Source organism: Wolffia australiana, chromosome 4, assembly GCF_029677425.1.
Source record: "Wolffia australiana isolate 7733 chromosome 4, ASM2967742v1".
Lineage (NCBI taxonomy): Eukaryota > Viridiplantae > Streptophyta > Magnoliopsida > Alismatales > Araceae > Wolffia > Wolffia australiana.
The window spans coordinates 6,502,611-6,518,089 of NC_135838.1; the positions used below are offsets into that span (position 1 = coordinate 6,502,611).

Below are 15,479 nucleotides of genomic sequence, written 5' to 3' on the forward strand. Positions count from 1 at the left end.
AATGGAGGAAATCAAATACCAAAAAGGATATACTCTTTTTTTCCACTATAGTTTGGAATATCTTTTCTATTTTATGCATATTATTTATATTTTCAATCATCATGAATATGATTGCTTCTATTAGGTACACAATATCAAACACTTAGATGAAGTATAATAAGATGTGATGAGACAACCAATAGTAGCAAAGGGGAGCTACGTAGGAGAAAGGGAGACCACTTTCAGTGAAATGCCTAAAAATATGAACCTTTTTTTAATTCTTGATCAAAAAATACTTTCTAATTTTTGCTTAAATCATTTTCTTAATATTGGCATTCACTTTCACATTGACCAGTCAAACTGACTAGACCAAGACCGAGACTGGACCAAGCATTATGTCTATGTTTAGGTTTTTGCCAACAGCAGACTGCTATCAGACTGTCCTTCTCTACTATGTATCTTCTAGAACATGAGCTGAAGCTTGACATCCCATGGGCTTAAATACTCGACCTATTATTGATTAGGTTAAATTAATGTACAACTAATTAATCTGAATAATGACATTAATAATTAATTTGAAAAGCTAATAAAGGTTATTAAGCCACTAGAGTTGCTAACTAAATTCATACATGAGCCTAGAGGCTGACATGAAAGGGTCTTTTCGAAAGGACAAGACTTGGAAGGCAATAAAATAAATTTCACCCCAGCAATAATTGTTTAGTTTAACATCCTTCTTCTCCCTTCTTCTCAGGGCTCCTCTCCATCTTGATGCAATCCAAACAGCGTTAAAGAGATCCCATATTCTAAACAAACAGACATAGAAGCGTAAAAGAGATCGTACAAATCTTAAAAGGGAACATGTAGAGGCTGAACACATGACCAGCTCACGGACAAATCCCATATTCCTGTATAGGCAAAGGTGACTTTAACATCAAGTATAAATCTAAGTTACAATGGTGTCCAATCTAGACAAATAAACGGAAAAAAAAGAAATAGATATATATTTTTGTACAAGCCTCTGCTCTCAACGCGGCCAAACAAATAGATATAGAAGAGAGAGAGGGAGAGAGAGATGGCAGTAGAGGGAGTGCCAGCAAAGAGGGAGAGATGGCGGTAGAGAGAGAGGGAGAGAGAGATGGCAGTAGAGAGAGAGTGCCAACAAAAAGAGAGAGATGGCGGTAGAGAGAGAGAGGGAGAGAGATGGCAGTAGAGAGCGATGGCGACAAAGAGAGAGAGGAGGTAAAGAGAGAGAGAGAGATGGCGGTAGAGAGAGAGACGGCGTTAGAGAGAGAGAGATGGCGGTATATATAGAGAGAGATAGTGGTAGAGAGAGTGATGGCGGTAGACAGAGTGATGGCGGTAGACAGAGAGATGGCGATGGAGAGAGAGTGACAGCGGGAGACAGAGAGAGATGGCGGTAGAGAGAGAGAGATGGCGATAGAGAGAGAGAGAGAGATGGCGGTAGACAGAGAGAGAGAGCGGTAGACCGAGAGATGGCGGTGGAGAGAGAGAGAGAGAGATGGCGGTAGACAGAGAGACGGATGGCGGTAGAGAGAGAGAGAGAGAGAGAGAGAGAGAGAGAGAGAGCAGTCAGTCAGTCCGCGACTGCGAGGGGGGGTGGTGGGGGCCGCCGTGGTGTAGGTGGAGAAGGCGGGAGTAGGCGCCGTCGGGGCGAGAGAGGAGCTCCTGGTGGGACCCGTGCTCCACCAGCCTCCCCTCCTGCATCACCCCGATGGCGTCCATCCCCCGCACCGCCGCCAGCCTGTGCGCCACAACCACGCACGTCCTCCCCCTGACGAACCCCTCCAGCGCCGCCCCCACCGCCGCCTCCGCCTCCCCGTCCAGCGCGCTGCTCGCTTCGTCCAGCAGCACCACCGCCGGCCTCTTCAGCACCACCCTCGCCAGCGCTATCCTCTGCCTCTGCCCCCCCGACAGCTCCCCCCCCCTCTCCCCCACCCTCGTCCCGTACCCCTCCCGCATCCCGCTTATGAACCCGTGCGCGTCCGCCGCCCGCGCCGCCGCCTCCACCTCCTCCGCCGTCGCCCCCTCCCGCCCGTACGCGATGTTCTCCAACACCGACCCCGCGAACAGCGCCGGCTCCTGCGGCACCAGCCCCACGCTCAGCCGCAGCGCGCGCAGGTTCAGCCGTCGGATGTCCCGCCCGTCGATCGCCACACGCCCCGCCGTCGGATCGTAGAACCGCAGGATCAGCGCCAGGACCGAGCTCTTCCCGGCGCCGCTCGGGCCGACGAGCCCCAGGCTCTGCCCGGCACGGACCCGCAGGCTCACCCCCCGCAGCACCGGCGCCTCCGGCCTGGCCGGGTAGGCCAGCCCCACCCCCCGCAGCTCGATCTCCCCCCGGACCACCTCCCCCCCCGGGTCCGACCCCGGCTCCTCAGGGTCGATCCTAGTAGGCCGGTCCAGCACCTGGAACACGGACCGGATCGAGTCCCCCCCCCGCGCCATCTCCGGCGCCAGGCTCACCGTCTCCGCCACCGAGTTCGCCGTGATCACCAGCACGACGAAGACCTTGATGACGTGGGCGAATGAAGACTCGCCAGCTAGCACCAGGTGGGCCCCGTACCAGAGGATCAGCCCCTCCGCCGCGTAGAGCAGCAGCTGCGACGCGCCGAAGAGCGCGCCCGCTACTTGGCTGCGCCGCCGGCTGCGCCGCCGCGGCCGCCGTAGCTCCGCCGCGAACGCCCACGATATCTTCTCCTGCGCGTTGAACGCCGCCACCGTCCGCATGTTGCTCACCGCTTCCCCCGCGATCATGCTCGTCTTCGCGTGCGCCTTCGCCGTGTCCCCCGCGAACCCTTTCAGCGACAGTTGCTGCACCAGATGATTTCCAACATGATGATGATGATGATGATGATGATGGTGATTAAGTGATGTCCAGCATGATGCCCTCGAAGATTCCTCAGACGATGGTGGTCATGATGATAATGCACGGAATGGCATCTTTTTTTTTTGGAATGGCATCTTAAGGTCACGACGGTGATCTGATGCCCGCACACTATCAGAAGATGATGATGATAAAGATAATGTCCAACATGATGTCATCATCTCAGACGCTGGTGGTCATTATAATGCCCAGAACGGTCTTGAAAGTGATCATGATGATGATACCCGGAATGGCATCTTAAGATCACGAGGGTGATTGTGATGCTGCCGATGATCATGATGATGCCCAGAAGGACGATCGTGATCTTATGCACTAATATTTTGATCGTGATCATGATCCAAAGGTACCTCAGACGATGGTAGTCATGATGATAAAGCACACGATGGTGATCCTGATGCCCGCACAATATCAGATGATGATGATACAATCATGCCCCTGACGATACCTCAAGTGATGGTGGTCATGACGATAATGCACACGATGGTGATCCCGATGCCCACACAATCAGACGATGATGATGATGATGATGATGATGATGATGATGATGATGCACATGATGCCCCCGACGATACCTCAGATGATCGTGGTCATGATGATAATGCACACGATGGTGATCCTGATGCCCACACATTACCGGATGATGATGATGATGATGATGATGATGACGACGACAATGATGATGATGATAATATCCAACATGGTGCCCCCCGGCTATCTCAGCCGATGCACAATATGAGAATCACGAAGGTGACCATGATGATAATGCCCGGAATGGCGTCTTAAGATCACGAAGGTGATCATGGTGATCGTGATGCTGATGGTGATCATGATAATGCCCAGAATGACAATCGTGATCTTATGCACTAATTTTTTGCACATTATCATAATGATTATGCCAGGAAGCTGCTATGACTCTGATCATAATTTTTTGCACATGATCTTAATTCACTATAATTAAGATGATCATGGTCGTGTCTATAATGACTCTGATGATGATCAGGCGGATGTATATGTGAATGGCGATCCCTGATTATGTATATGTTATTGAAATGTAGGAAGGTGTATAAGCTCAAGCTCATGAGCGTGTACTTGATGATTTAGATCATGATCATGATGATAGTGCCGAGCAAGCTGCTGGCACGCAGGCAAGAGTGAATTACGATGATCATGATCGTGTCTATAATGATTGTGATGATGATCGGGCGGATGTAGATGTGAATGGCGATCCCTGATTATGATCATACAAGTGTATATGCTATTGAAGTGTATGACGGTGTATAAGTTCAAGCTCTTGAGCGTGTACTTGATGACTCAGATCAAGATCATAAAATGCATATGACGACAAAGAAAGATGTATATGCTTAAAGTCACGATAGAAATGTAAATGATGTTGATGACGTGTAAGATGATATCTGCAAGTAAGAATCAATACCATGTCTATGATGACCCTGATCATGATAATACATATGAATACGATGATAACTTTCATGCTTGTTATCGTGATCCTAAAAATGATCATAGAGATGTATATGGTGATGATAATGTACATTCTTAGGATCATGATCACATCTATATCGTTCCTGATCATAATGCTTAATATGTATGAGGTGATGATGGGTTTAGCTGACCTGGGCAAAGTTGGCGAGCACAAGGAGCGGGAAGGTGGCGAGGATGAGAAGAGCCACGCGCCACTCAATGGCGAAACCGACGATAAAGGAGACAAGGAGCGAGGTCATGTTCTGCAGGATGACGGATATCCGGTCAGCGGTGACAGACTTCACATCAGCCGCGTCAACGGCCAAGCGCGCCGCCACCAGGGTCGAGTTGTTCTCCTCCTCATCGAACCAGCCCACCTCATTCCTCAGAATTGCTGCCAATTTTCAAAGTTAAAAATTGTTGGATTCAACTGCTGAGCAACTGTAATAAAAACTATAGCTGACAGCAGCGGCCCTAGTTTAATCAGGATGTTAAACTTCAACACTCCCCCACAACACCTGTTGCTGGCTTATTTACAGCCCAAGCTTGCAGTGTATTGCTTATGGGGTTTGAATCTGCCTCTTGGCTCTGATACCATATTGAATTAAAGCGCTTGCCAACTGTGCTAAACGCTATAGCTGATAGTAAGGGCGCTGCTTTTCATCTTTAAGCAGGTTGTTATACTTCAAGAAAAACAATAAAAATAATAAATGACTGAATATACCTGCGAGCATCATCCGCCGCACTCTGGTGGTGAGGTTCTCGCCCATGATGCTGAAGAAATAGTGCTGCATGAGATAAGCCACCACGGCGTAGAGTCCTGTGCCTACATACACGAAGACGAATTCCCTGGCCTTCTTCTCCATGGCCTCCGGGTTCTTGTAGTAGAATACTTCGATCATGTTGCTCATCACGATGGCGAAAACCGGGCCAATGATACCGGAAAGGACAGACCCAATTGAGCCCAATAAGGCATAGGGCCACTCAGGCCCATTAAGGTTCAGAAGCCTGGAGAAGTAGTTCTCCGGGGCAGGGAATTTCCTGTCCTTGTCAGCGTTGGAGACCATCTCGATGCGGCCGTCGGCGCCAGCGCTGTACTGGTAGCTGAGGTTGCGCAGGCTGCCGGACTTGAGACTGATGGACTTTGCTGAGAGAGAGTGGCTCAGGCGAGAAGACCGAGATCGGCGGAAAGCTAAGTCTTTGGTCCTCCCCATCTCTTGGAAACGGATAAGAGAGGAGTAGGCCCCACCGTCTCCTCTGGCGATTAGATCATCGTGGGTCCCGGATTCCACAATCTGCCCGTTTTGGACGACTGCGATTGTGTCCACGTTTCTTATGGTTGAGAGGCGATGGGCCACTACGACGGTGGTCCGGCCCACCATGATCCGGTCCAGGGCTTCCTGGACCGACCGCTCTGAGCCGGAGTCGAGGGAGCTCGTTGCCTCGTCCAGGAGGAGGATCTTTGGGTTCTTTAGAACAGCCCTTGCTATGGCTACTCTCTGCTTCTGCCCTCCTGAAAGCTGAATTCCCCTCTCCCCCACCTGAAATTTAGTCGTAATTTAACATCGCCAAAGTATATTATAGGATGCTTCCCAGGAAGAGAATTTAAAAAAATAACGGTTATTTCAAAGGGCAAGGTAGAATAAAGGTTGCCCACAAAAATATTAAAATTATGGATCCCCACAGGGTAGAATTGTCATCGTAAGGTTAACATGATGTGAGATAATCGTCATCATGCTGTGTTATAATTATAAAAAATAAAGACAATGAATAAGAAGATGAAGGTTCTGTTTTATTCCAGAAGATTATTCATTCGTAATTTCAGGTGTAGGACTGTCGGATTCCTGGAAAGGGTAGTTTTTAATCTAAATAAAAGAGGAATATTTCCGTTTATTGTCAAGGGGGAAGTACCTGAGTGTGGTAGCCGCTGGGAAGGAGGGAGATGAAGCTATGGGCGTTGGCGACGGTGGCGGCCGCTTCGACCTCTGCCGTAGTGGCGTTGGGTTTTCCGAAGAGTATGTTTTCCAGTATGGTTGTGGCAAAGAGAGCTGGTTCTTGATTCACCAACCCTATTTGGTCACGCAGCCATGCTAACTGAAGTGTTTTCAAATCCACGTTGTCCAGAAGAACTTGCCCTGAATCGAACGGAACCAACACTCTTAATTTAACATGAATTCTTCTATGAAAACGAAAAAGCTCACTAATTTACAATAATAATCATTAATTACCTTGGTTAGGGTCGTAGAATCTCTCGATTAGAGAGACGACGGTGCTCTTGCCTGAGCCGCTGCCACCGACCACCGCCACCGTCTTCCCCGCCGGAATAAAAAGACACAAACCGCGGAAAACCATGACATCCGGCCGTGACGGGTAGCTGAACGTCACGTCTCTGAATTCGATCGTCCCGTTGACGTCAATCAAACGCTTCCCCTCACCAGGATCTCGACCGATAGTGGGTTTCTGACGAATTATCTCAAATAATTTAAGCCCGGCCAATTTCCCTTTGGTGAATGCCCCCAGGTTCGAAAACGACTGTCCAAGACTCCTGTAAAATAGGATTTTTAGATAAATAAGCTTTCAGACGTATTTGATGAAATAAGGTTGAGTTGAGGGATTTACATGCCGCCAACAATAGCAGAGAAGATAGCGGTGAAGGCCTTTCCTCCATCCGTCTGCCCATTACGAATAAAGACGCCCGCATACCAGAAAACTAAAGCCCAAGACATACAAGCAATGCCGTAAGTGCAACCAATCCCCAGTCCTTTGGCCATTCCCGCCTTGTATCCCAGCTTTAACGTGTTCTGTATAGCTTCTGAATACAAAGCCAAAGTCTTGGACTCACCCACGAAAGCATAAACTGTTCTTATCTGTGCAATGGCCTGCAAATACAGAATTCACATAAGGGAAAGAAAAATATCAGAAGAAAAAATACACATATAGGGGGGAAAATTTATGAGAACTGAAATTAAGTGTGTTATCAGCCCAGGTACCCCCACGTATCACTTGTTGGGTTCTGTAAGAACAAAACAGCCCTTAGAACTAGGATTATAGACATAGTTTTAACTAGAGTCTAAAATCAGCTATTTCAGTAAGAAATTAGCCATTTTTCTAAAATGGTGTGTAGCATTAACCTGCTCTGCAATCATGCCGGCGTTGGCGTAGGAATCTCGGCTCTTGGAACTGAGATTTGTGTGAGTGTAAGCGTATAAACCTCCAGCAAAGGCGATGCCGGGGATGACAGCCACGCTGAGCAAGGCCAGGCGCCAGGCAGAGGCGAATCCGACGACTAATCCGGCTAAGAATGTCGAGAGGTAGTGGATGAAATTGCCCACCTGATCATCCATGGCGGAGACTTTGAGAAAATGTTGAATTATTGGTTTTCTGGGTTTTCAATTTTGAATTCTTGAGGTTAATGGGTTATTGCTAACCTTCTCGCTGATGGCATCTTGGACGAGTAGAGTGTCAGTCGAAACGCTGAAAACTATCTCCCCCGTTCGAGCGTCCGTGTCGAAGAATCCGACGTCCTGTTGCAAGACAGCCTCTAGGAACCGCTTCCGCAGCGCGATCACCTGCCTCTCCCCCGTGTACATCCAGCATGATATTTCTGCAAGAATAGATTCAATCCGAAGTTAATTCCAGCATCATGTTCCTGCAAAAACAGATTCAATCCGAAGATAATCCAAAGTTAGTTCCGGTTGACATCTCTGCAGAAACAGTTCAATCTGAAGTTTATCCGGCTTGATATTTCTCCAAATATAGAAGGTTAATCTGAAGTAATTCCTCCATGGCAATCCGGAGAAAATCGAGTGCGATGCTTCCGCAAGAACAGATTCAATCGTGAGTTCACAGAGATGCAAATCAATTTGAGTAACTCCGCCATGACATTTTTGATGGGACAGATTCGATCCAGAGTTTGTCCGCCATCAAGTTTACCACCAGACTAGATTCCATCCGGAGTTCAAATGGCTAGATATTTATCAAAGAACAGACTCAAGCGGACTTCACGAACAGAGATTTAATCCGAAGTTATTTAAGCATTAGATCTCTTCAAGAACTGAGATTCAGTCCAAGACAATACAGTATAATCCGCCGCAAGAACAGATTCACTCAGAACTGAATCCAGATGTTGCATCACCATAAACGCATTCAATCGAAAAGAAATCCCAATTTCGGAAATCCCGGCACTGTCTCTACCAAACTGACACTGAAAACGAAAATAAAAATGCCGAATCCCTAATTCTCAACACAAAGAAGACAAAAACCACCGCGTTCAACAGAGTTAAGCGTATTACCAGCGTAGGAAGAAACGCAGACGACGAGACCGAGGTAGAGGAAGTAGAGCGCGTACTGCGGCAAAGATGAAGAAATCAGAACGGATCAGGCCGGACAACGGAGGGAATTCGACAATGCAAAGAATATCTACCTTGGAGACCTCCTCCATCATCTTGCGGAGATCATCTTGATTCTTCCCGAAGCCATTGATGAGGTTTCCGAAGAGCAGGAAGAAAACCGGCATGGCCGCGCCGTGGATAACCGCCCCGAGGCTTCCCCCGGCCATTAGCAACCAGTCCAGCCGGTCAGCGAACGAGAACAGCCGGTAAAACGGCAGACTCGTCTCCTTCTTCTTCTCCGCTTCATCTCCGCCGCCGGTCATCCCTCCTTCCGCCGCCGCCTCCGCCACCGCCTCCGCCACCGCCTCGCCGGAGATCTCGCCGGGGCTCGAGCTCTACGGCGGCGATGGATCGTAGAGAGGAAGAGAGAGAAAGAGAGAGTTTTGCATGTGAAGAGACCTGGAGATTACATGCAGCAGCGGAGAGATGAAGGTGGCGTCAGAGAGAGGGTAATATCGTCAATCTCTTGCGACAGGGGGTACGTGGCAGACGCTGATAGCGTTACCCGAGTGAATGGTGGGACTCCCGAGGTGTCAGATTCGCCCAACCGCCAGAGGAAAGAGAGAGAATAACCTGCCACTGTTGAGACGATATTACCCTTCAAGTCCGTCTTTTTTAACCTACCTTCTCGAGGCTTATTTCTCTAAAGAAGAGAGTCTAGCCCGCTGACATTTCTCTAGACACCGCGGTGAGCCTAGCGTACCTCTCACCTCCCGCGTGCTCGCTCTGTCTTCTCACTCCTCTGCCACTCTCACTACGGAATCTTCTCTCTTACTATTCTCACAGTCAACCGCGTTGACCGAGAAAGTAATCCTCATCCGTCGGATGCGCGGATCGGAGGAGGGTACGATCGTATTTCTGTTCAAAGCTATTAGTTTTTTGGGTATTTCAGGCGGTTATTTATTCGCCTAGGATGTGTTCTTTAATGTAGAGCTTTGTTCGGATCGCGGGTGAATTAAATATGTTTCCTCCTCTGCCCCTGCGGTCCCGGCCAGCCAGATGATGACAGCGCTAGCCCCGAGGCGCTGAGCCCCGCTGTCCGAAAAGGGGCTTTTTTGCAAATTCTCATACTTATTTTATCCATAACTGTTTTATTATTAGTTTTAAGCTTTTTTTCCGAGTATGTACGCACACGGGTAAGAGAGCGGATCCTCTTCGCTTTTTTGACAAGCCTCAAACCGAACTGTCTGCTGACGTCATTCCAGCTGTGAGAGCTCGGAGAAGGACAATTTTGCCAGACCCACCTCGCTTTGAATATAATTGCGCTTCTGTCTTGCTGCTTTTTCCCATCACTAAAAAGCTGGTTTATTTTGAGATTTCCTTGAAACTACGTTAAATTTTTTACTCTACATGGTTCCCATCGTAACTTAAAACCGACGTGGACGATCCGACGGCCGCGATCGGCGAACCGCGGCCGGATGCGACGAGGAAGCGACACGTCATCTGCCGCACTTTTATTGTCCTCCCGAAGTCACGTCCCTCACGTGACTGACACGTCAGGCGCTGTCGGCGGCTGACGTGGACAGAATCACGGCAGTTCATTTCAAATTAAATGAACACTTTCAATTCAAGCTCGCTCCCGCCATGAAGAACAGACTGCCGAGAGGTTCAGATCTTCGTCGGTCGACGAAGATCAAGGCGTTCCAAGAGCGGAAGATCAAGGCATCGGATCAAGATCCTTGGTAATGATTCGTTTTTCTCGATCCTCGCCTAACTCCGTTGTTTATTTGCCGCAATTGCAGCCGGCGAGAGCGGTGGTAGACCTGTCAGAGCTTCGATTGTAGATCGCGTCGATTCCTAGTGTTCGGCAGAATAGCGATCGCTGATTTTGATCGAGTGATAGCAATCAAGGCGCCGCGGGAGCCGGGCTCATCGAGGCCATCTGCACCTGATAATGAATGAATGAATGAATGAATTAGCGTTAGATTGTGCCCGCACTGTCACGCACTATTCATTATTCAAGAATCAAAAGCAGAGGAAACGAAATGCCATTTCGTTCTGGATTAACAGCTCGGAAGTTCTGTCATGAATAGAATTACACTGTTAGACGCATTAGATATTCTGCCGGCCTAAACTGTCTTGTCTATCATCAGGTCATCTGCTTTCGTTGAGGATGCCAAGCTTGGAGAGACCTCTTCTGTTACGTTGCACGTCTAATCTGAGGGCAGAAAGCGCAGACTTGCAGCATTTGTCCGCCGGATAGCAGTAAAATTTCCTTGGGAGGATCGTGGACGAAGGATGGTGGTAAGTGCGCCGCCTAATCTTCTCGATAGTGAGATCGAATCACACGGTGGGTCCGATCCATCTTCTGATCTATCGTGTTTCTGAACCAGAAGCACATTAACGCGACTTTCTGACGCGGTGGGCACAATCTCTCTCTCTCTCTCAGTCTATCTCTCTCTATATTATCTCTCTCTTTCTCTCTGTCTCTCTCAGTCTATCTCTCTCTATATCTCTCTCTCTGTCTCTCTCTCTCAGTCTATCTCTCTCTATATATCTCTCTCTCTGTCTATCTCTCTCTATCTGTCTCTGTCTGTCTCTCTCTCCCTCTTTCTCTCTATCTCTCCCTCTCTCTCTATATATATCTCTCTGTCTCTCTCTCTCTCTATCTATCTCTGTCTGTCTCTCTCTCCCTCTTTCTCTCTATCTCTCCCTCTCTCTCTATATCTCTCTCTCTCTGTCTCTCTCTCTCTCTGTCCATCTCTCTCTATCTCTCTCTGTCTGTCTCTCTCTCCCTCTCTCTCTCTCTCTCTCTCTCTCTCTCTCTATCTCTCTCTCTCTGTCTCTCTCTCTCTCTGTCCATCTCTCTCTATCTCTCTCTGTCTGTCTCTCTCTCCCTCTTTCTCTCTATCTCTCCCTCTCTCTCTATATCTCTCTCTCTCTGTCTCTCTCTCTCTCTGTCCATCTCTCTCTATCTCTCTCTGTCTGTCTCTCTCTCCCTCTTTCTCTCTATCTCTCCCTCTCTCTCTATATCTCTCTCTCTCTCTGTCTCTCTCTCTCTCTGTCCATCTCTCTCTATCTCTCTCTGTCTGTCTCTCTCTCCCTCTTTCTCTCTATCTCTCCCTCTCTCTCTATATCTCTCTCTCTGTCTCTCTCTCTCTCTGTCCATCTCTCTCTATCTCTCTCTGTCTGTCTCTCTCTCCCTCTTTCTCTCTATCTCTCCCTCTCTCTCTATCTCTCTCTCTCTCTCTCTCTCTCTCTCTCTCTCTCTCTCTCTCTCTCTCTCTGTCTCTCTCTCTCCCTCTTTCTCTCTATCTCTCCCTCTCTCTCTATATCTCTCTCTCTCTCTGTCTCTCTCTCTCTCTGTCCATCTCTCTCTATCTCTCTCTGTCTGTCTCTCTCTCCCTCTTTCTCTCTATCTCTCCCTCTCTCTCTCTCTCTCTCTCTGTCTCTCTCTCTCTCTGTCCATCTCTCTCTATCTCTCTCTGTCTGTCTCTCTCTCCCTCTTTCTCTCTATCTCTCCCTCTCTCTCTATCTATCTCTCTCTCCCTCTCTCTCTATCTATCTCTGTCTATCTCTCTCTATCTATCGGTGTCTATCTCTCTCTATCTATCTCTTACTATCTATCTCTCCCTCTCTCTCTCCCCCTCTCTATCTATCTATCTCTCTTTATCTATCTCTGTCTTTCTCTCTCTCCCTCTCTATCTATCTATTTCTCTTTATCTATCTGTCTTTCTCTCTCTCCCTCTCTATCTATCTATCTCTCTTTATCTTTCTCTGTCTTTCTCTCTCTCCCTCTCTCTGTCTATCTCTCTCTTCCTCTCTCTATCTATCTCTCTTTATCTCTCTCTGTCTATCTCGCTCTCCCTCTCTCTCTATCTATCTCTGTCTATCTCTCTCTCCCTCTCTCTCTATCTATCTCTGTCTATCTCTCTCTCCCTCTTTCTCTATCTATCTCTTTCTGTCTCTCTCTATCTATCTGTCTATCTCTCTCTCCCTCTTTCTCTATCTATCTCTTTCTATCTCTCTCTTTCTATCTGTCTATCTCTCTCTCCCTCTTTCTCTATCTATCTCTTTCTATCTCTCTCTCTATCCATCTCTCTCTCCCTCTCTCTATCTATATCTCTCTTCCTCTCTCTCTCTCTATCGCTCTCCCCCCTCTATTCTCTCGCCCTACCCTCTCTCTCTATCTCTCCCTCTCCCTCCCATCTATCTCTCGCTCTCCCTCCCCTCTATCTGTCTATCCCTCTCTTCATCTCTCTCTCTCTCCCCTCTATCTCCGTTTCCCTCTCGTTATCTCTCTCTCTTTATCCCTCTCTTTATCTCTCTCCCGCCCCCTCTCTATCTCTCTATCCCTCTCTTTCTGTCTATCTCTGCGTAATCTCTCTTTCTTTCTCTTTGTTTCTCTCTCTCTATCTATCTCTTTGTCTCTCTCGTTTTCTCTCTTTCTCTCTCTATATCTGCGTAGTCTCGCGCTTTCTCTTTGTCTCTCTCTGCGTACGCTCTGCGTTCTCTCTCTCTCTCTCTTTCTCTCTTGCGTTATCTCTTCTTCTATCTCTCTTTCTCTCTGAGTAATCTCTCTCTCTGTATTTCTCTCTTTCTATTCCTCTCAATGTCTCTCTACCCTTGTCTATCGCTCTCTGACTCTTCTTTATCGATCTCTCTATCTCGTCGCTATCTACATCTATCTTTCTATCTCTCCTTATTTATGTATCCCCCCTATGTACCTCTCTGTCGATCTATAAGGTCTGTATTTATATCGCTGCATCCCTTTTAAATCAATCTCTATCGCTCCCTTTACATCTCTCTATGTATCAATACTCCCGTCTGTCTGTCTATCTATCTTTGAGCACTTTACCTGTGACCAGTTTAGTCTAACTTTATCAGCATTGTCTATTGCGCTCTCCTTTTTAAACCCACTCCTACTTTATTTGTCCATGGTGGTTTATTTCTTCATTCAAGTCAAACCATGTCCATCCATCATGGACAGCCCCACTCCAAAGTCAGATAATCTTGAGCCCCTCATGCCATTTACATCTCTCTTTGTATCAATACTCTTATCTGTCTATAAGTCTCTGCGCACTTTACCTCCCTGTGACCAGTCTAGTCCTACGTTATCTGCATTGTCTAATGTGCTCTCCTTTTCAAACCCACTCCTACTTTATCAGTCCATGGTGGTTATTTCTTGATTCAAGTCAAACCATGTCCATCATGGACAGCCCCACTCCAAAGCCAGATAATCTTAAGCCCCTCCTCGTGCCATTCCTTCCTTGTATAGTTTGGCTCTTCGTCGCTCCAGTGCGCTACTATTCCATCTATTCCGCGCATTGGAGCTTCATGACACGCTTGACAATGTACATTCCTATTCTGGATGCTCATTTAGGCACAGAAATAATAATTTTGGGCATCTGATCCCTCTATGGTGCTAGGTAGTGTGCTTCGTGCATGTTTAACTTTGGAGCTCTCTAATGATATCCACAACTATACTAAATGGAGCAGTGGCCAGTTCAATTCACTATCTTGATCTATATAGGCCAGTATGATCTAATAGGTAAAATTGGACTAGAATCCTCTTAAAAACCTTCTTGATCAGAGTTACAGAATTGATCCATCTGAGTTTATTGAAAGACTCAGTCAACCCAATTGTCAACCAACTCTAAACATCTGATATTGAGCACACCATCCTGATTGGATCAAAACTAGGCCTAATTTGAGGACTTGTCGCTATAGGTGATGATGGAGGACCATCCTGGAGACGGCATGACGGGAAGTCATCAGCCACGCCGAGCAGCTCGAGTCGACACCCCGCGTAAGCATCTCTATCTTCCCTTGTCTTTTGATTTCATGGATTGGGCCAATATTGGGCCTCACCTTTATGTTTACTTTTAAAATTTCAGTTTTATTTTCAAATTGTAAGGAGAGGCCAAACCATGTCTCGCGACGGTTCGTCCTCTCCCCACGTTCACTTGGCACCTATCCTCACTATATAAGGGGATAGCATGCCCAAGGAACATTTGAGTCATTTGTTGAAAGAAAGTTTATCAACCCTTGCCTCCACCCTACCGTCCTCGCCCACGTTGAGATCACTCCATTGAGTAGAGCCCGCGTCCCCCACGTCGAGATCACTCCGTGGGCACGCGTTCACGTCTTCGTCGAGATTACTCCGAAGAAGCTAAAAGATTCAAGAAGTCGTCTACGCCTGGGGCTACCGGATCCTTCATCGAGATCACTCCGGAGGAGCCAGCAGTTCAAGAAACGACGTCGACTCGCCCCGCCCCAAGGGTACACTGAATTCCATCAAGGGAATTCCCAAGAACTTCCAAGAAACCCCATTTCTTGGGACATTTCTTGAGCGGTTCCTGTTCAAGAAGGCCTATCTTGGGTTCAAGATTTGCCCCCCGTCACCCGCCCTGTCTCCGTTGCTGCCCACCGCCGCCGGCTCCTGTCCCGCCAGCCTCCTCGCGCCATCACGCACGCTCCCCGCCGAATCCACGCGCGTCCACGCTCGCAGGTCACCCGCTCTTGCGCGCCTGCCCGTCCAGCGGTGTCCGCCCATCACCGCTCTTCCGAGCGCCGCCCCTCGGTCCGCTCACGCTCCTACCGGCGACCACCGACGTGCATCCGCGCGTTCCTGCGTGCAACACGCACGGCGAGCCGCCAGCCCTGCGACAGCCGTAGACGCCGGCCGTGCCCAGCCGGCTTCCGCACGACCAACGCCGGCCACACCCCTATGTGTTTCTGCGCCTGTGCCTTGTGCACCCGCGCTTGCACGCCCGCGCATGCGTGCC

The 15,479-nt window shown here is 48.3% G+C and overlaps 1 protein-coding gene and 1 long non-coding RNA gene across 2 annotated transcripts; one reads left to right on the forward strand and one right to left on the reverse strand.

Annotated features, from left to right (window-relative positions):
- Positions 1 to 889: 889 nt before the first annotated feature.
- ABCB19 (ATP binding cassette subfamily B19) lies at positions 890 to 9,160 on the reverse strand. Its single transcript, XM_078573483.1, has 10 exons — positions 8,784 to 9,160; positions 8,653 to 8,707; positions 7,789 to 7,964; positions 7,492 to 7,692; positions 6,980 to 7,239; positions 6,589 to 6,905; positions 6,272 to 6,495; positions 5,085 to 5,901; positions 4,513 to 4,754; positions 890 to 2,811 (listed from the first exon to the last, which is right to left on the reverse strand). The coding sequence occupies exons 1-10, from the start codon at positions 9,012 to 9,014 to the stop codon at positions 1,570 to 1,572; spliced, it is 3,765 nt and encodes a 1,254-aa protein (XP_078429609.1). The 5' UTR covers positions 9,015 to 9,160; the 3' UTR covers positions 890 to 1,569.
- Positions 9,161 to 10,332: 1,172 nt separating this feature from the next.
- Positions 10,333 to 15,067, forward strand: LOC144702585 (uncharacterized). The gene is made up of 3 exons (XR_013581261.1): positions 10,333 to 10,433; positions 10,845 to 10,995; positions 14,422 to 15,067. It is a non-coding gene; the product is annotated as an uncharacterized LOC144702585 (long non-coding RNA).
- Positions 15,068 to 15,479: the final 412 nt, after the last annotated feature.